This window comes from Schistocerca americana, chromosome 10 (assembly GCF_021461395.2).
Source record: "Schistocerca americana isolate TAMUIC-IGC-003095 chromosome 10, iqSchAmer2.1, whole genome shotgun sequence".
NCBI classification, from domain to species: domain Eukaryota; kingdom Metazoa; phylum Arthropoda; class Insecta; order Orthoptera; family Acrididae; genus Schistocerca; species Schistocerca americana.
In genome coordinates this window covers 105,968,306-105,989,490 of record NC_060128.1, presented here as the reverse complement: position 1 = coordinate 105,989,490, position 21,185 = coordinate 105,968,306, and the positions used below count along the sequence as shown (strand labels likewise).

The 21,185-nt window shown below is 44.6% G+C and overlaps 1 protein-coding gene across 1 annotated transcript in view; it reads left to right on the top strand.

The window, feature by feature from the left end:
- Nucleotides 1-20,436, top strand: part of LOC124552279 (synaptic vesicle glycoprotein 2A-like) — a 160,095-nt gene extending 139,659 nt beyond the window's left edge. Inside the window, exons 10-12 of the mRNA XM_047126557.1 lie at nt 14,092-14,251; nt 18,251-18,378; nt 20,217-20,436. Coding sequence (XP_046982513.1) covers nt 14,092-14,251; nt 18,251-18,378; nt 20,217-20,278 — 350 coding nt within the window. The 3' untranslated portion in view covers nt 20,279-20,436. The remainder of the gene's footprint in view (nt 1-14,091; nt 14,252-18,250; nt 18,379-20,216) is intronic.
- Nucleotides 20,437-21,185: the final 749 nt, after the last annotated feature.

Sequence of the window (21,185 nt, the reverse complement as noted above, 5' to 3'; positions counted from 1 at the left end):
GACATCTCTAGGGATGCTGAAAGACAACATCCGACGCCAATGCCTCTCCATAACTCCAGACATGCTTTACAGTGATGTTCACAACATTATTCCTTGACTACAGCTATTGTTGAGGAATGATGGTGGATATATTTCCTGTAAAGAACATCACCTATGCTTTGTCTTACTTTGTTATGCTAATTATTGCTGTTCTGATCAGATGAAGCGCCATCTGTCGGACATTTTTTGAACTTTTGTATTTTTTTTTGTTCTAATAAAACCCCACGTCATTCCAAGCATGTGTGTCAATTTGTACCTCTTTATCTACATTACTCCGTGATTTATTCAGTTTTCAAATTTATACTGACTTTTTGATCACCTGGTATAGAAGCAGGAACAACGTTTATCATTTAGTAGGATTAGTTGCCTTCATCATTCATTTATGTTTAGATTGCAATTTATAGAATTAAGAAATCCTAAGATCTGCTTCAAGGGGTAGTCAGACAGGGCCAAATCTTCATTTTAGTGTTTAGTATTCTCCGTGGAACACAGTGATTTTTACATCCGCCTGGAGTAGCATCTTGGAACACTAATTTGTTCTGTCGGAGAGGACCATCTAACGACACGACACGCACCGCATCCAATGCGTGGATGGTGGTGTGCTGATGGGTAATTTGGAAATCTTCAATGGGAACCCCAGTTTTTCGTTGCAGATTACGTTTCTATGGCAAAATCTACATCCGTTGTGTCGGAAGCATTTTGTTCGTTTCGCTGCGGATGGTGCTGTAATCGGAGGAATAGGAAGGGGTACACAATCTTAATTTGCGACCTGCTACTCAATGGCCCTTGACTATGCAATGGCACGTGGGACCCAACCTCCATGCTGCTAACTGGAAACCGCATTCACTACGTTGTATTCCTCCATAATATCGAAGAGGGGACTGTGTGACGCCCCACTGTGGCCATGTAGCGAGCTACAATGTTTCATAACAGGCGGTGCACTGCTACTGGAGCTCACGTATCGTGCAGACGTAGAACAGTCAGCAGCTCCTAATATCACAATACTCGCGCAGTGTGTACTGTTGCAAAAAATGGTTCAAATGGCTCTGAGCACTATGGGACTTAACATCTGAGGTCATCAGTCCCCTAGAACATTAACTACTTAAACCTAACTAACCTAAGGATATCACACACATCCATACCCAAGGCAGGATTCGAACCTGCAACCGTAGCGGTCGCGCTGTTCCAAACTCAAGCGCCTAGAACCGCTCGGCCACAGCGGCCGGCTTACTGCCTGCACACCTACCTGTCATTTGGTGAACAGACGTGCAAGAAACCACAGGAGGAAAAACTGAAACTATCCTGATTTATACAGAATGCAGGAGATATGTTGAGGCCGCTTCTGCCTTGTATGCCGGCCGGGGTGGCCGAGCGGTTCTAGGCACTACAGTCTGGATCCGCGCGACTGCTACGGTCGCAGGTTCGAATCCTGCCTCGGGCATGGATGTGTGTGATGTCCTTAGGTTAGTTAGGTTTAAGTAGTTCTAAGTTCTAGGGGACTAATAAACTCGGGAGTTAAGTCCCATAGTGCTCAGAGCTATTTTTTTGTTGCCTTGTATGGCGAGCGTTTTACAGAGAAAGCGCGCCCTCGTTCGTTCTCTTACAAGGTTGTGAACGCCCTTATGCCTGATGGCAGCGAGCAGACCGGCTAAAGGAAAAGAAGCACGCATGTTACACGAGAAATTAATGAAATAACTCTACTGGCGACAGTGCACCAGAAACCAAGGATAAGCGCCTGGCTATTACACCTCCACTCCGGTATATCCGTCAGTTTCATCGCGGGATAGCCGCGTGGTCCAAGGCGCCTTGGAACGGTTTGCGCGGCTGCCCCGTTGGAGGTTCGACTCTTCCCTCGGGCATAGGTGTGTGTGTCTTGTCCTTACTAACTTAGTTTAATTTAGATAAGTAGTACGTAAGCCTAGGGACCGATTACATCAGCAGTTTGGCCTCATGGGAACATACCACAAATTTCCAAATGTCCGTCAGTAGTGTTGTCTTATTACTCCCTCGTCATAATTTTCATCCATACCATGTGTCTCTGCAGGAAGAACATCATGGCGCCGATTTCCATAAGCGTGTAGAGGTTTGTGAATGGGCAAGTCAACAAATGCAAACGACCCTCACGTCGTTTGACGAGGAACCATTTTCCAGTGAGTCTGCATTAACAAACCGTGGTAGCGTTAACCAGCGTAACATGCATTACTGGAGTGTAGATAATCCTCAATCGTTACAGCAAGTTGGTAGGTAAACTTATGGTGTGGCATCATGGGGAACATGCTCATTAGTCCATATTTTATCGACAGCACGTTGAATGAACCAAATATCGAACGTCTTTGGTACAGGAACTACCGCAGGATGCTGTCCTGGACGTTCGACAATGTACTTGGTTTCAGCATGACCGTTTCCCAGCGTATTATGCAACTGAAGCACGGGAGGTATTAGACTGTGCTTACAGTGACCAGTGGGTCGGCTGAGGTGGCCCTATTAATTGGCCCGCTAGGTCGCCGGATTTGACATCGCCGGATTTATTTCTATGGGGATATTTATAGATAAGGTGTGCCAGCAAGAGCCAACAGGCGATGAAGACAAGGTCGACCGCATCAGAAACGCCTGTACTGCTATTGCCGCAGATATGCTTCTTGTGGTGTCACCGCCAGACACCACACTTGCTAGGTGGTAGCTTTAAATCGGCCGCGGTCCATTAGTACATGTCGGACCCGCGTGTCGCCACTGTCAGTGATCGCAGACCGAGCGCCACCACAAGGCAGGTCTCGAGATACGGACTAGCACTCGCCCCAGTTGTACGGACGACGTAGCTAGCGACTACACTGACGAAGCCTCGCTCCTTTGCAGAGCAGATAGTTAGAATAGCCTTCAGCTAAGTCCGTGGCTACGACGTAGCAAGGCGCCATTAGTAACATTGCATGTATCTAGAGAGTCTCACTTATATCGTCAATAGCGATGTACCAAGGATGGATTAAAGTTAAGTATTACAGAAGCTACGTACTTTTCTTTATAGCATTCATTTCATCCTGCTTTAGCTTAGCGCGTGCCTTTCGGCTTCCTCTCATTGTGTCTAGACTGTCTTGTCTAGACACAACACTTCTGTCCTGCGTACGGTCATTGAAAAGCGGATATTAAATGGTGGTGGTGGTGGTTAGTGTTTAACGTCCCGTCGACAACGAGGTCATTAGAGACGGAGCGCAAGCTCGGCTTAGGGAAGGATTGGGAAGGAAATCGGCGGTGCCCTTTCAAAGGAACCATCCCGGCATTTGCCTGAACCGATTTAGGGAAATCACGGAAAACCTAAACCAGGATGGCCGGAGACGGGATTGAACCGTCGTCCTCCCGAATGCGAGTCCAGTGTGCTAACCACTGCGCCACCTCGCTCGGTGGATATTAAATGTCCCGAAGTTGGCAGTACCACGTTTGAATACTTACTCCAACTGGAAAAGTAGAGCAGCGTTCGCCCTGAGCCACGCTAACTGTGGTGCATCGAGTACTCCCCTGTTAGATATGTCGGAGGGATACAACGTTGTGAATGGGATTTATAATTAGAAGTTATGCTATATTGGCCTGTTCTATGTTGTGGCGTAGCAAGACAGCCACGCCACGGAAGTAGCCGAAAGGCACGCGTTTAGTTCACGTTGGCACTAAATAGGTCTGTAACAGGATACGTAATGAATGCTATAAAGAAAAGTACGTAGCTTCTGGAATACTTAACTTTAATCCATCCTTGGTACATCGCTATTGACGATATAAGTGAGACTCCATAGATACATGCAATGTTACTAATGGCGCCTTGCTAGGTCGTAGCCATGGACTTAGCTGAAGGCTTTTCTAACTATCTGCTCGGCAAAGGAGCGAGGCTTCGTCAGTGTAGTCGCTAGCTACGTCGTCCGTACAACTGGGGCGAGTGCTAGTCCGTATCTCGAGACCTGCCTTCTGGTGGCGCTCGGTCTGCGATCCCTGACAGTGGCGACACGCGGGTCCGACATGCACTAATGGACCGCGGCCGATTTAAAGCTACCATCTAGCAAGTGTGGTGTCTGGCGGTGACACCACATTCTATCCTCGCAGAATGGAGGTGGAGGTGGGGGGGGGGGAAGGGCATTGGATATTCAAGGGCCACTGAATACCACGTCATAAATTAAGATTGCGTACCCATTTCCATTCCTCCGATTACCACATCATCTGTGGAGAAACCAATAAAATACTTTAGACAAAACGTATGAACATTTTGCCATAGAATTATGATTTGCGATAAAAAACGGGGATTCCCATTGAACATTTGAAAGGTGCTCCCCCCCCCTCCCCCCAGCAACCACGCATGGGGTGGGGTTCGGATCGAGTGTGGTATCATTGGATGTCTCTGAAACAAACAAATCCGATGTGTAGTTTTCGAGATATTTGAATGTCTTTAGTTAAAATGAACAGACTGTATGTACCTGAATGTTGTAGTTGTCGACCATCACATGCCTTAGACACATCTTGCCCCATGAGATTTTATTTTACTTTTTTGTATGTTCTGCTCGTAATACATTGTCGTAATTCATTTATTTCTTTCCAGTTTGGTGTATTACATGACATTAATTAATTACACTTCTTCTGCTTTTCCTTACGACTTTGTCCGGCAGTTCACAGGGTCAGCGTGGTTACAGTGTGAATGTGTTTCAAATGTCTGCGAGTCGTGTTAACTGAGGTGGGATGTGGGGACCAGCCCAGTATTCACCTATTGGGATGTGGAAAACCACCTAAAAACCACATCCAGGCTGCTTGGCACACCGGCCCTCTTTGTTAGTCCACTAGGCAGATTCGATTAAGGGCTGGGGCACCTACCCGAGTACAGGAAGCAGGTCATTAGTGCTCTCGGCTAACCTGGCGGGTTTCTATTTAAACTTACACTCTGAGATCAAAAATCATGCACCATGAAGAAATTATTTGAATGGGATGGGAGTTGGTAGGTTTGATGTACATGTACGACACAAACAAATGATTATAATTTCAGAAAAATTGTATGTTCGAGGTAGGGTTTGGCAAGCACGAAGACGAACAGTTGAAACTGGGCATTATCTTGCAGGATAAATCGCAATGTTGGTCAACAAAATGGAGCGGAAACTATCGTCACTGCACCGCTGTACTGTAAGGGTGGCACTGATGACAACCAGAGGAGGCCTGCTGTAAAAAATGGTTGTCTTGCCGAATAGCAGACGACAGTTGGGGTTGTATCCCACCGTTGTCTGTGGCATCTACAGTCACGTCTTCAGCCTGGAGTGTCATTGAATGGGGTTGAATTGTCTTCAGCGCTGATGACAAGAAAAGATGCCCCAGACAGAGGACGGGTACTAACGTAGCTGTCGCCCGCCATACTGCCCAACAGCCCAGAGTGATGTCCCAGGGTGCCATTTCTTTTCATAGTAGGATGCCTTTGGGTTGTCATTCGTGGCATCGTTACAGCACAACGGTACGATATTCTACGCCCTGTTTTGTTGCTCTTCATGGCAAGCTATTCTGGGCTGACATTTCTACTGCTTGCCTTCATGCTTGCCTAACCCTGTCTTGGTCACCATGGTTGCTGGGTCTCTCCCCATTTGAGAACGTTTGGAGCCCTATGGGCAGGGCCCTCCAACCAGGTCGATATTTTGACGATCTAACTCGGAAGTTTGACTGAATTTGGCACGATATTCCCCAGGAGGACATCCGTCAACTCTGCCAATCAATGCGGAATAACTGCTTGTACAGTTCCTTCAGTAAATATAACACATCAACAGAAGTCAGCAGACAGGGCAGAGTATACTAAGTTTTTGGGTGTACATACAGATGAGAATCTTAATTGGAGAATTCATACTTTGGATCTTCTAAAGCGACTAGGTTCAGCAACTTTTTCAATCAGAATAATCGCCAATTTTGAGGATATAGAAAGTACTTTGCATACTTTCACTCTCTGATGTCATGCGGAATAATATTTTGGGGTAACACAACATTTAGACAAAAAGTATTCACTGCTCAAAAGGAAGTTGTTAGAATAATGTATGGGGTTCGTAGTCGCACATCTGGTAGGCATCTTTTCAAAAGATTGGGAATTCTTACAACAGCCTCACAGTACATTTACTCACAAACGAAATTTGTTATCAACAACATGGACCAGTTTAAAAACAACAGTGATGCATGATTATAATACCAGAAAAAAGAAAGACTCACACTATCCCCTACTCAACCTATCTTTGGCACAGAAAGGGGTAAAATATGCTGCTATAAAAATTGTCGACAAATGACCAAATGAAATAAAATGTCTGACAGACAGCAGTAATAACTTCAAAAATAAACTGAAATCATATCTCGTTGACAACTCCTTCTATACCATAGATGACTTCTTGAATAGGAATAAATAAATCTATAAATATAGTATATGCATCTTGTGCCATTTAAGGGAATGGCGTAAATAATAGAAATATATATATATAGATGTTGTTTCATATGTGCATTTCTTGTGTACTTGACACGTTCCACATCTTAACGGCTACCGTACGGTGCGATTGATCAATGGAACACGCAACTAACTAACTAACTATAAGGAGCAGAGGTGGACCAACATGTTACTGACTTGTTCAATTTGTGAAGCTCTTTCTCTTGAATAAATCATCCAATTTCTCTGAAATTGTAATTATTTGTTTGATTGTAAATGAATATCACATGTACTCATGTACTGATTTCTGTCCCTTTCGGATAATTCCTTCATTGTGCATCGTTCTTTTCTTTTTTTGTCCCTGTGTAAATAGGCTACATGTAAAACAGACAAATCATATAAAAATAAGAAACAACAGAAGTAAAATACCTGGAATCACAAGATATACGGAGAGAGACCTACAATGTCCATGTTGCCAATATATTCTGGAATCTTTTCAGTAACATGCAGGAATTGGGAGTGGTCACCAGTGAGCAGTGATGGTTGTCAGCAGTGTCTCTATGATTACTATAATCCACCACTCTAGCATCCGCCACTAGTTGGTGATGCAGTCGCCGAAGTATTCAAGATGACACTGGTAGGAAGTTCAAAGAAATGCAAGATGACTGTGCACCTGTCTCTAAATTCAGACATAATTGTCGTAAGGAGGGTGACTAAATATAAGCTAAAGGTTCATTTGACATCGCAATAGTGACGCCATAGTCACAGTACACAATTTTTTTCTTTAAAGAAAGGACTTACATTACCGGTTTCAACGTACTACGTCGGCATTTTCAAATGTAAAACATCAGTTGGAGAATGTATAATGAGAATTATGACCATACATCTGACAACAATTCCGAGAAATAATGATACCAGGCAACTGAGGCAATGGTGGCACAACCTAGTCACTACAAGTTATGCCCATGCTTGTCCAACCTTTCATTCCATATCCTAATGTGGAACAGATAAAAACTACACCACGATAAAAATTGCCAAGGATTCTTGCAGTGTGTCCTGCTGTGACACAACAATTGCATGGCTGATATAAGTTCACAAGTCGTAAAAGTATCAAGCACAGTCAGCTTCCATATGGAATGCAGCACTTACTATGTTCCGAAAATACTATTATGTCAGTCCTACATAAGAGTACTTGACTTATTTTCTTTGATGGTCTAAAGACAGGCCTGATGTCATGTTTCTGCAAAATCTTACCAATCTGGTTTAGGGAATGCTACTGTTGTGAATACAGACGATTATCGAAGCAAAATTTTGAACCTTTTAACGTCAGGACAGTACAAAAACTCACGATGGGCCCTACGATCAGCGTACTGAGGAAAACAAATACTCTGATTATGTCATGTATCTCTATTCAAAAAAGAGATAAAAGAGCTTGGTTGAAGAGTGAAGCTACATGTCCTACGCTGTGTGTTGTAACCAATATTCATAAAACAGATTTTCCTTTGAGACCCATAGTGCCATCAATTCTCCCACGTATGAAATAGTAAGATATCTGGCAACTCGTTTACAATCATATATTCAGAAAACAGACTCATATACACTACTGGCCATAAAAATTGCTACACCTCGAAGATGACGTGCTACAGACGCGAGATTTAACTGGCTGGAATAACATGCTGTGATATGCAAATGATTAGCTTTTCAGAGCATTCACACAACGTTGGCGCCGGTGGCGACACCTACAACGTGCTGACATCAGGAAAGTTTCCGACCGATTTCCCATACACAGCAGTTGATCGGTGTTGCCTGGTGAAACGTTGTTGTGATGCCTCGTGTAAGGAGGAGGAATGCGTACCATCAGGTTTCAGACTTTGATAAAGGTCGGATTGTAGCCTGTCGGGATTGCGGTTTAACGTATCGCGACATTGCTGCTTGCGTTGGTCGAGATCCAATGACTGTTAGCAGAATATGGAATCGGTGGGTTCAGGAGGGTAATACGGAACGCCGTGCTGGATCCCAACGGCCTCGTATCACTAGCAGTCGAGATGACAGGCATCTTATCCGCATGGATGTAACGGATCATGCAGCCACGTCTTGATCCCTGAGTCAACAGATGGGGACGTTTGCAAGATAACAACCATCTGCACGAACAGTTCGACGACGTTTGCAGCAGCACGGACTATCAGCTCGGAGACCATGGCCGCGGTTACCCTTGATGCTGCATCACAGACAGGAGCGCCTGCGATGGTGTACTCAACGACGAACCTGGGTCCACGAATGGCAAACGTCATTTTTTCGGATGAATCCAGGTTCTGTTTAAAGGATAATGATGGTCGCATCGCAGTAAACGCACATTGGAAGTGTGTATACGTCATCGCCATATTGGCGTCTCACTCGGCCTGATAGTATGGTGTGCCGTTGGTTACACGTCTCGGTCACCTCTTGTTCGCATTGACGGCACTTTGAACAGTGGACGTTACATTTGAGATGTGTTACGACCCGTAGCTCTACCCTTCATTCGATCCCTGCGAAACCATACATTTCAGCAGGATAATGCACGACCGCACGTTGCAGGTCCTGTATGGGCCTTTCTGGATACAGAAAATGTTCGACTGCTGTCCTGGCCAGCACATTCTCCAGATCTCTCATCAATTGAAAACGTCTGGTCAATGGTGGCTGAGGGCAGCTGTACCTGTACACGCCATCCAAGTTCTGTTTGACTCAACGCCCAGGCGTGTCAAGGTCGTTATTACGGCCAGAGGTGGTTGTTCTGGGTACTGATTTCTCAGTATCTATGCACCCAAATTGCGTGAAAATGTAATCACATGTCAGTTGTAGTATTATATATTTGTCCAATGAATATCTGTTTATCATCTGCGTTTCTTCTTGGTGTAGCAATTTTAAGGGCCGGTCGTGTATAAAAGACTCGCGTCATTTTATTGAAAAACTTGAAGGCCGAATTCTGGCTCCTGAAGATATTCTTGTAAGTTTTGACATACTGTCCTTATTCACTGTGATTCCAGTTAAGGAAGTTATGATTTTTATTACGGATATTTTTCCAGGAGATTTGACTGGTCTTTTTAGACCTTGCCTTACTTGGAGTCAGTTCCAGTGGAACTTTATGGTGTAACAATGGGTAATTCATTAGGTACTGCGATCGCTAATTTCTGTATGGAGAAATTCGAACAATAGCCTCTGGACAAAGCAAACAAGAAACCATCTCGCTGGTACCGGGTCGTAAATGACACATTTGTGGTTTGGTCCGATGGTAGACAGGCTTTGGACGAATTCTTTGATCATCTAAATAAAATTAATCAAAAAATCCACTTCACCATGGAAATGGAAAATGATAACAGAGTGCCTTTCAAAATGGTTCAAATGGCTCTGAGCACTATGGGACTCAACTGCTGAGGTCATTAGTCCCCTAGAACTTAGAACTACTTAAACCTAACTAACCTAAGGACATCACACACATTCATGCCCGAGGCAGGATTCGAACCTGCGACCGTAGCGGTCTCGCGGTTCCAGACTGCAGCGCCAGAGTGCCTTTCTTGGGTGTCTTAGTTAGGAGACGGTCCGATGAAAGTTTAGAACATATTTTCGGATAGTAACAAATACGGACACATATTTGCGTAAAGACTCCAACCACCATCCAGAACAGAAGAGAGGTGTCCTTAAAAGTCTTGTCGACAGAGACGAATGGATATGCACATCGGAACACCTGTACGCTGAAATAAGACATCTGAAGCTGGATTTCGAGAAAAATTACTACTCAGAGAAAGAGGTAAAGAGGATTTTCGACCAAGGAACAGAAGACCGAAAGACAGGGATGAACTACAGCGACGAAAATATACAGTTTCTCTCCCTTTTATTAAAAATGTAACGGATCGGATCGGTAAGATTTTACAGAAACATGACATCAGACCGGTCTTTAGACTCTGTGAAGAGTACACGCCCTCTTCTGTCTACATGGGGTGTATACAAAATTCCATGTACGTGTGGTGAAGTTTATATTGGAACTACCAAAAGGAGTGTAAATACAAAGCAAAAGATCATAAAAGTCTTTGCCGACCAGCAAAGATAGAGAAATCAGCTGTAGCAGAAGAATGCTCTTCAGTCAGGAAACCACGAATTGAAGTTTTCTACAACGTTAAATTATTATTCACGATTATGTAGAGAAGCCACTGAAATTTATAAGCATCAGGATAATTTTAATAGGAAAGGGAAGGCAATAAACTTAGCGACGTATGGACAGTAGCTCTGCAGAATCGCTAGACAGTTTTATCTTTGATATGACGACAATCGATAGTTAACTTTTATCTCTGACAAAGATTATCTTTGGTCATCACGTGTTACTTGGACCATGCCCCCTTTCCTACAGTATTTATGTCGCCCTCGGACGTCCGACCGGTTACCTGCCACGACTCAGCGGACAAGCGCCTCTGAGGATGTCCAGCGCAGTCCTGGACGAAATGTCAGGAGTAGAAGAGTTTCTTGGACCACCACCTCACATCCCGAAAGGTTTACCAGCACCTATGTCATCCAGTCGTGAAAGACTTCATTCTATCATCAAAACCTCACTTCCTTCTCCAACGGTCCAAAGAGATCACACACGCTTGGTACGAGACCTGGGCTGTGTGGAGAGTGTTTCAATACATCCTATCGGAAGCGAAAGAACCAAACCATGTGTAGTAGAGATCGTGTGCTGTCGGACGTTGTCTTGCAAAAGCACGATACTGTTCGAAACAATAACAGTCGCTTCCTCCCAATAGTCTGCTGCAACCGTCCCAGTTTGGCACAATATCTGGCAGCATTTACGATCTCTCTTTGGCTCAAAATATCAACTGGCTGTACATCCACTGTGTCCCAACTGATGGTGACTATAACTGTCTTTGCGGGTCGTGGCGTTTTGAAATTCTCGTAGGAGGAATATGATAGGTGTCTGTATGACATTCACGCTTTTTTGCATCTCGAATATCACATGATACCACAATATTTCCCCTCTCTGATTATACTGTGCAGAAATACAGGACTTTCCAACCAGCTGGAGAGTGAGTCTCATTTGCCTGCCTGTGCAGTCATCTCAGAGTTGCCATGGTGGCCAGCGGGAACACTTCTTCTGTTATTCCAGTATGTTGTGCGCGATATCGACTACAATGCTGAGGGCAAAGTTGAGTTGATGTGAACCCCACATTACATATCACGACAGTCTTCTTGGATCAACTTTTGGACAAGTCAGACATTGTCAGATCAGGCAGACTTGCTTGGCCACTCTAACGTTTTCTCATTTCTTTGAGCAGTTCCTGTAGCAAACCACACCTACATTTACACACACCCCATAAACTTCCAATAGTTGTTGATAAATTGCATTAATACGGTACTACACTTTTCACTTCAGTGGCGGCCATGTATCTGCCAGTCCCCCACCTTGAAAGTGTATTCTGAAGCATAACAGCACATCTATCAGAACAGTTCTAAGGATTTAATGATTCCTTATAATAAGACATGGAATGTAATTCACATGTGGTACTCACACACCAGCAAGGGCTCTTCTTACTTTACTTGTTGAACTATCCTCAGACATGAAATTTGGTGTCGAAGCAATATTTGCATTTGCCTGACATGATTTCAGGAAAGCATACACACTGCAATCCGAGCGCCAAAGCAACCCTATTTGTAATGTCGCCTTATTGCAGGGATGTGATTGGTGTCGTCCTGTGTGTGTACTGCGGCCATCATCTATGTCCAGCTTGACAACCGTGAGCTTCCTAAGCTTAGAACAGTATTGTATTTAAGTGGTATGCCTGGTATTGTCCTTGGTGTACTGCGGCCACCATCTAGGTCGAGCAGGAAAACCCTGGGCTTACCATATTTAGAATGGAATTGCGTTTAACAGGTATGCCTGGTATTGTCTTGGGTGTGTAGTGTGACCACCATCCAGGTCTGGCTGAAAAACACTGAGCTGACCACACTTAGAACAGTATCGTGTTTAAGTGGTATGCCTAGTATTATCCAGGGTGTGTACTGTGGCCACCATCTAGGTCCAACAGGACAACCCTGAGCTGACCATAGAACTGTATCATGTTTAAGTGTTACGCCTGGTATTGTCCTGAGTGTGTAGTATGTCCAGCTACACAACCCTGAGCTGACCATATTTGGAATGGTATCATGTTTACGTGGTATACCTGGGTTTTTTTCCTGGGTGTGTAGTGTTGCCACCATTTAGGTCCAGCTGGATAACCTTGAGCTGACCATATTTAGAACAGAATCGGTTTTAAGTGGTATGTCTGGCATTGTCCTGTGTGTGTAGTGTGGCCACCATCTAGGTCCAGCCAGACAACACTGAGCTGACCATATTTGGAATGGTATCGTGTTTAAGCGGTATGGCTGATATTTTCCTGGGTGTGTAGTGTGTCCACTATGTAGGTCCAGCAGGACAACCCTGAGCTGACCAATTTACAATGGTATTGTGTTTAAGTGGTATGCCTGGTATTGTCCTTGGTATAGTGTGGCCACCATCTAGGTCCAGCTGGACAACCCTGAACTGACCATATTTAGAACTGTATCGCGTTTCAGTGGTATGCATGGTATTGTCCTGGGAGTGTAGTATGTCCAGCTGGACAACCCTGAGCTGACCATATTTGGAATAGTATCATGATTAAGTGTTATGCTTGGTATTATCCTGGGTGCATTGTGTGGCCACCATTTAGGTCCAGCTGGATATCCTTGAGCTAACCATATTTACAGTGCTATCATTTTTAAGTGGTATGCCTGGCATTGTCCTGGGTGTGTAGTGTGGTTGTCACCTAGGTCCAGCTGGACTACCTGAGCTGACCGTATTCAGAATGGTATCATGTTTAAGTGGTGTTTCTGGCATCGTCCTGTGTGTGTAGTTTTGCCACCATCTATGTCCACCTAGACAACACTGAGCTGACCATATTTAGAATTTTATTGCTGTTAAGTATTATGCCTGGTATTGCCCCAGGTGTGCAGTGTAGACACTATCTGGGTCCAGCAGGACAACCCTGAGCTGACCAGTTTACAATGGTATTGTGTGTAAGTGGTATGCCTGGTATTGTCCTTGGTGTAGTGTGGCCACCATCTAGGTCCAGCAGGAAAATCCTGAGCTGACTATATTTAGAAGGGTATTGTGTTTAACTGATATGCCTGGTATTGTCCTGGGTGTGTAGTTTGTCCAGCTGGACAACCCTGAGCTGACCAAATTTGGAATAGTATCATATTTAAGTGGTATGCTTGGTATTATTCTGGGTGCGTTGTGTGGTCACCATTTAGGACCAGCTGGGTAACCTTGAGCTGACCATATTTAGAGTGGTATCATTTTTAAGTGGTATTTCTGGCATTGTCCTGTGTGTATAGTGCCACCACCATCTAGGTTCATCTGGACAACCCTGAGCTGACCATATTTAGAACTGTATCATGTTTAAGTGGTATGCCTGGCATTCTCCTGGGTGTGTAGTGTGGCCATCATCCAGGTCCAGCTGGACAACCCTCAACTGACCATATTTACAATGGTACTGTGGTGAAGTAGTATGCCTGGTATTGCCCTAGATGTGTAGTGTGGCTATCATCTAGGTCCAGCTGGACAACTCCAAGCTGACCCTATCTGGAATGGTGTCGTGTTTCAGCGGTGTGCCTGGTGGTGTCCGGAGCATGCGGCGTGGCCACAATGTGGGCCCAGACGGAGCTGGAGGTGCTGATGCTGCCCATGGTGTTCGTCGTACTCTCCGGGATGTGCATCTCCGTCGTCAATAGCGTCGTCATCGACACCTTCCCCACCTACCTCAGGTGCTACAACGAAAATTTGCAATGAGTGAAACAACTTTTTTTTATCATCATCCTTCTGATTGGTCTGAGGCAGCCTGCCATTAATTCCTCTCTTGTGACAAACTCTGAGATGAACACTTGTAACCTAGGTCCTCAATTATGCGCTGGGTGTATTCCAATCTCTTGTTTTCCTCAACGGTTTTTAGTCTCTACAACTCCCTCTGGTACCATAACAGCTGTTCTGTGATATCTTAAGAGATCTCCTACCATTCTGTCCCTTTTTCCTGTCAGTGTATCCCATATACAGGGTGTTTATAAATGAATATCGGTATTTTAACGCTTTATGGTATTTATTATATTTAACTTACAGCTATAAATGACATGTCAAATGAAAGAGCAACTCACAGTTTTACCAAGAACCTTATAAATGTTCAATGTGACCACCATTTGTCACACGGCACACATCAAGTCTAGAACCAGTTAAGTTTCGGAGAGTTAAGTCAGAGAACACTTGCTGCATGGAGATCGATGAGTCGTTAAAGAGAATGTCTCCAACTTAGAGCAGAGTACAGAAGTCGAGCTGGACTTAGATTTCCCACCATCACTGCTGGTCTTCCACAATCACACCATTTAAGAGTAGTATGCATGAGACAACGATTCAGACACTGAGTAGAGGACAGCTAAGGCTATTTGATTTACATCAGGATTTAATTATGTATTTTTAATGTTCGCAGCTGGATAGGTGCTACCATCATGCACTTAGGCGATTCTGTTAGTGCCGAGATGTCCCAACCCGATACTAGCTGTAATAATGTACACCACCAGCCACACTCACTTGACATATATGCTTACATGAACACTTTCCTATCTTCAGTATCACACAGAGGCATGTCGGTATCCACCTACAACTTCATGTAAATCGTGTCTGTAGTGTGAGAACTGCTTTAGCTGTTTACGGGAGCCAGCCGGGGTGGCCGAACGGTTCTAGGCGCTTCAGTCTGGAACCGCCCGACCGCTACGGTCGCAGGTTAGAATCCTACCTCGGGCATGGATGTGCGTGATGTCGTTAGGTTAGTTAGGTTTAAGTAGTTCTAAGTTCTAGGGGACTGATGACCTTAGAAGTTCAGTCCCATAGTGCTCAGAGCCTTTTTTTTGTTTACAGGGGGAACGATGTCGGACCGAGTTGGAGCAGGAGAGGCACCACAGGACATTTTAATTTCCATTGCCTATAATTTTACAAAAAGTTCATAAAACTTTGTCAGCATGACCAGGAAGGGTTCAGGATTCACACTCATAACAGTGGAAGTTCAAAAACATAACTCAAAATAACTTTTTTACATGTGAAATTTCATCATTTTTTTCACTAACTATTGGCTGCATTTGTTGCTATAGGTATACTTTCTTTCATAAGTAGGAGAGATTCTTCACTGAATTTTGCACAGCATACAGACCGTACTTACAGCTGTATGAAATTCTAGAATTTATTTAATTTATGAAAAAATGAATGAGCTGTTGCATTTTAAGCTTCATGTTTAGAAAGAAACTTAAACTTTATATTGAATTATATAAAATTCTTACCACAGTTCTTATCAGATTTGGAAAATTCTAGAGTTTCATACACTGTAATTATGGTTTGTATGTTACACAAAACTCATCGAAGAATCTCTCTTACTTAAGAAAAGTGTGTGTATAGAAACAAATGCAGCCAATAGTAAGTGATAAAATGATGAAATTACACATGTAAAAAAATTATTTTGTTATGTTTTTGAACTTCCACTGCTATGAGTGTGGATCCTGAATCCTTCCTGGTCATGCTGACAAGTTTTATGTCCTCCGATTGTAATCCTTGAACTGAGTATTCACTACTACCATATGATATTTACTATAGTTAGTCTTTCCCCTCTGTCTTTTCCAATGCCACGCCCATATTTTCCTGTAACCTTTCCTCTATGCATCCACCTACAACCACGTTCCAATCCCCGATGACTGTCGATTATCGTCTCTCAGATACCCATTCAACATTCTCAGGTGCTTTCTCTGCCTCTTCATCTTCTCCTGTCCCATGCGCACTGCCGATGGTACTGTTACCGACGACTGTGCCGCTAAACCGGAGTTATTGAACGCAGTTTTTCGAAATTCCTTCACCAGGGAAGACGAATGGAATATTCCAGAATTTGAAACACGAACAGCTGCTAGCATGAGTTTCTTAGAAATAGATACCTCAGGGGTTGCGAAGCAACTCAAATCGCTTCATACGGGCAAGTCTTCAGGTCCAGATTGTATACCGATTAGGTTCCTTTCAGATTACGCTGATACAATAGCTCCCTACTTAGCCATCATATACAACCGATCGCTCACCGATAGATCTGTACCTACAGATTGGAAAATTGCGCAGGTCGCAGCAGTGTTTAAGAAGGGTGGTTGGAGTAATCCATCGAACTACGGACCTATATCATTGACGTCGGTTTGCAGTAGCGTTTTGGAGCATATACTGTATTCAAACATTATGAATCACCTCGAAGGGAACGATCTATTGATACGTAATCAGCATGGTTTCAGAAAACATCGTTCTTGTGCAACGCAACTAGCTCTTTATTCGCACGAAGTAATGGCCGCTATCGACAGGGGATCTCAAGTTGATTCCGTATTTCTAGATTTCCAGAAAGCTTTTGACGACGTTCCTCACAAGCGACTTCTAATCAAGCTGCAGGCCTATGGGGTATCGTCTCAGTTGTGCGACTGGATTCGTGATATCCTGTCAGGAAGATCGCAGGTCGTAGTAATAGACGGCAAATCATCGAGTAAAACTGAAGTGATATCAGCTGTTCCCCAGGGCAGCGTCCTGGGACCTCTGCTGCTCCTGATCTATATAAGTAACTTGGGTGACAATCTGAGCAGTTCTCTTAGGTTGTTCGCAGATGATGCTATAATTTACCGTCTAGTAAGGTCATCCGAAGACCAGTATCAGTTGCAAAGCGATTTAGAAGAGATTGCTGTATGGTGTGGCAGGTGGCAGTTGACGCTAAATAACGAAAAGTGTGAGGTGATCCACACGAGTTCCAAAACAAATCTGTTGGAATTCGATTACTCGATAAATAGTACAATTCTCAAGGCTGTCAGTTCAACTAAGTACCTGGGTGTTAAAATTACGAACAACTTCAGTTGGAAAGACCACATAGATAATATTGTGGGGAAGGCGAGCCAAAGGTTGCGTTTCATTGACAGGACACTTAGAAGATGCAACAAGTCCACTAAAGAGACAGCTTACACTACACTCGTTCGTCCTCTGTTAGAATATTGCTGCGCGGTGTGGGATCCTTACCAGGTGGGATTGACGGAGGACATCGAAAGGGTGCAAAAAAGGGCAGCTCGTTTTGTATTATCACGTAATAGGGGAGAGAGTGTGGCAGATATGATACGCGAATTGAGATGGAAGTCATTGAAGCAAAGGCGTTTTTCGTCGCCGCGAGATCTATTTACGAAATTTCAGTCACCAACTTTCTCTTCCGAATGCGAAAATATTTTGTTGGGCCCAACCTAAATAGGTAGGAATGATCATCAAAATAAAATAAGAGAAATCAGAGCTCGAACAAAAAGGTTTAGGTATTCGTTTTTCCCGCGCGCTGTTCGGGACTGGAATGGTAGAGAGATAGTTGATTGTGGTCCGATGAACCCTCTGCCAAGCACTTAAATGTGAATTGCAGTGTAGTCATGTAGATGTAGATGTATATGTAGATGATATTTACTACAGAACTCAGTTAGTCTTTCCTCTTTTTCTTTTGCAATGCCACGCCCATATTTTCCTGTCACCTTTTTCTATTCATACAGCTACAACCACGTTCCAATCCTCGATGACTGTTGGACTTTCATCTCTCTTTCATACTCAATTACCCATTGAACTTCCTCAGATGCTTCCTCTGCCTCTTCATCTTCTCCTGTCCCATGACTGATAAGAAGCTTGCTGGTACTATGTGTACACTTGTGGACAGCTCGCGACCCCTGTGCTCACGGTGCTTCCAGGGCGATGGCGGTGTGCCTGTCCCTGTGCTGTGGCCGGCTGGGCACCTTCGTGACGTCGCTGATGCTGGGAGCGCTCATCGAGTCCAGCTGCGTGCTCGCCGTCTCCATCCTGGGCGGCTTCGTCTTCGGTGAGTGGCCGAACTGGAGCTGGCGCCACTGAGGCACTCCAGACCTACTCGCTTGAATCGAACACAGGATACCTCACACAATCTTTTGGCCTAGGGAAAACCCCACCCATAGTGATGGAGCAACCGGCTGTTTTTAACAATCGATTGGTCAGTCGATAGTTTTTCATCCAGTCGTTTTTTTTTCAGTCGAACAAAAGAACCGAATGAAATTAGTCGCTACAGTCACACTGAACCGTGAATTTACTTTCAAAATCTTTTCTTAAAGAATATTCGGAGCACGAGCTACAGCCAAGTGCGGGCCGGATAGCAGTAAGTTACGCATACCAGCAGTTGTGAAGGCAAATAGAGGCCACAGGGGCGTAGAACTGCCGGAGAGGTCTCACACAGCAGTTTCCATGGCGCAAGTCACAGCCAAAAGAGGGCCACTGGCCAACCTAAGTGTTAACCGTACATGACGCTAAGCAGTGCGTTAGCAAAACAGAGGTGCACAGCCGAGTATTAATAGGTGCCATTTTCTAATGAGATTCATTAAAGTGTGGCAGCTCTGGCGGTGGGGCATATCACACCACTGGGCTACACGCAGCAACAGTTGGGGCACCAGCGCCCAGTCGATGGCAGGTTATTGGTTCGACCCTCTGAGGCCGATGCAGGGTCTGCAGCCAGCCATGGCGGGCCACTGTTTGGCTTGCTACTGCGGGCAGTCGTCTCGGCTCTTCTAAGGCGAGGGCCACAGATTCGGACGCCGGATCATGGGTGGTCGTTGCGGCCGCATTCTCAGCTGCGCCAGCGAGGAAGAAGCAGCAGCGGGGCCGGCCTACAGCTCCCGGCAGAGCAGCGTGGAGTCAACGGGGACAGTGGCTGCTGAGTCAGCTGTTGGTGCAGCCATCCTGACATCACAGAACTCAGTGGGCCGGCCAAGGCTGTCACGACACAGCGTGGCATTGCACAGGCCGCTGGGGTGCTTCCTCAGCATTGCGGGGCCCCTGTGATGCAGACCGAGGTGAACGGAGCGCTGTACTAGAAGCAAATAAATCATTTGGAAAGTTCTCACCAAGGTTTAATACGGCACCTGCTGGAACCCCATCCATTTGGTGTCTTCCTGCTACATTTGGTCATCCTGATACATTCAGCAGAAGTCGCCACAACATTTGGTGTTAGAAGAGTGGCCCGCCCCGCTGGCTATGGACCCCGCGTCGGCCTCAGAGGTTCGAACCAATGACGTGCCGTCGACTGGGATGCTGGCGGCCTATCTGTTGCCACGTGTAGCCCGGTGGTGTGATAAGCCCCGCCGTCCACGAGAGCTGCCATACTAGAATGAATCTCGTTAGGAAATGGCACCTACTTATACTCGGCTGTGCACCTGTGTTTTGCCAACGCACCGCTTCACGTCAAAAACGCATATCACTTAGGTTGCCCAGTGGCTCTCTTCTGCCTGTGACTTGTGCCATAGAAACTGCCGTGTGCGCCCTCTCTGGCAGTTCTACGTCCCCGTGGTCTCTATTTGCCTTCGCAACTGCTGGTATGCGTAGCTTACTGCAACCTGGCCTGCACATGGCTGTAACTCGTGCTCCGAATATCGCACAAAACTAACTTTCTCTATCCTAAACGGTGTTACCGCTACAAGATAATTCTCATCACATATTGTGTGTCGTAGATACAGCAATATTTTCTGATCCTGTGATATTGTTTACCAGAACAGTACAATTCAGTTGTAGTGTACAAGATCTGACTTCCACAGAATATAAATCAGTGGTTCACATATCATTCGCCGATCATGAATGTTGGCAATACGGATTGCGTGTGGCCGATATTCGCTAGATCTTTCCCTTGTCCGGCAGGTTGCGGAGTGCTGTCGACGCTGCTTCCATCAGAGGCCAAGCTGAGGAAGATGAACCACTAACGCCGCTGCCCGGCGCGTCGTCGACGTCGGCGACATTGGTGCCCGAGTTCTACGCCGTCGCATCTCTCAGTACACTGTACACACTATTATGTAATCAAGAGAACATCAAACAAATTGTAACCCTGTACAGGTCGAACAAATACAGTGACAATCTTTACAGAGTTCACTACGATTTCTACTAGTTCCATCTAACACGGTAATCACATCTCCCTTTAAAACTGTGTCACCGAACTTTTGATAAAAGTCTTTAACACCACACACAAATCTGAGGCAATCATTATTCGTGTGGTAAGATCTGACAAATTACTGTAAAAGTCTCTACGAAATATCACAAATCCTAACATAATTTCAGAAAAAATGTATATATATTTTTTCAAAAATTAAGTAAATCTTCAAAAATTCTCTACTGCACGCAGACTGTAATCTACACGGTTTTGCTGAATTAATAAAGAAGTTGTACAAGTGCGGAGCACATTAACGCATTATCGTTCTCAAGCGTGAACGCACATTGCAGTCAGACAACGCTTCCTGATTAAAATATTCCGTGCTGTGTACTACTTCCGCCAATGGGACACAACTTAGCACTTACTGCATCCTGATTGGCTGAGAGCCTGCCACGTTAATGGCGAACGCACAAATACTCGTATTACGGAGTAAAGTAATATCATGGCCAAAGATAACAAGTACAAATTCCCGAAAGCACAAATACATATAAATGAATTAATTATCAAAAGCTATGGAAAAAGAAAAACAAGCAAAAGAACATACATATAATATAAGTGAAGTTTACGAAATTTTGAATTACCAACAAGAAATAATTTTGTACATTACATGCGATGTTACATAATGGTTATTGCTGAGAAGTTGCTCTTCCAAACAACACCCAACACGAGCAAAACAGTTGCAT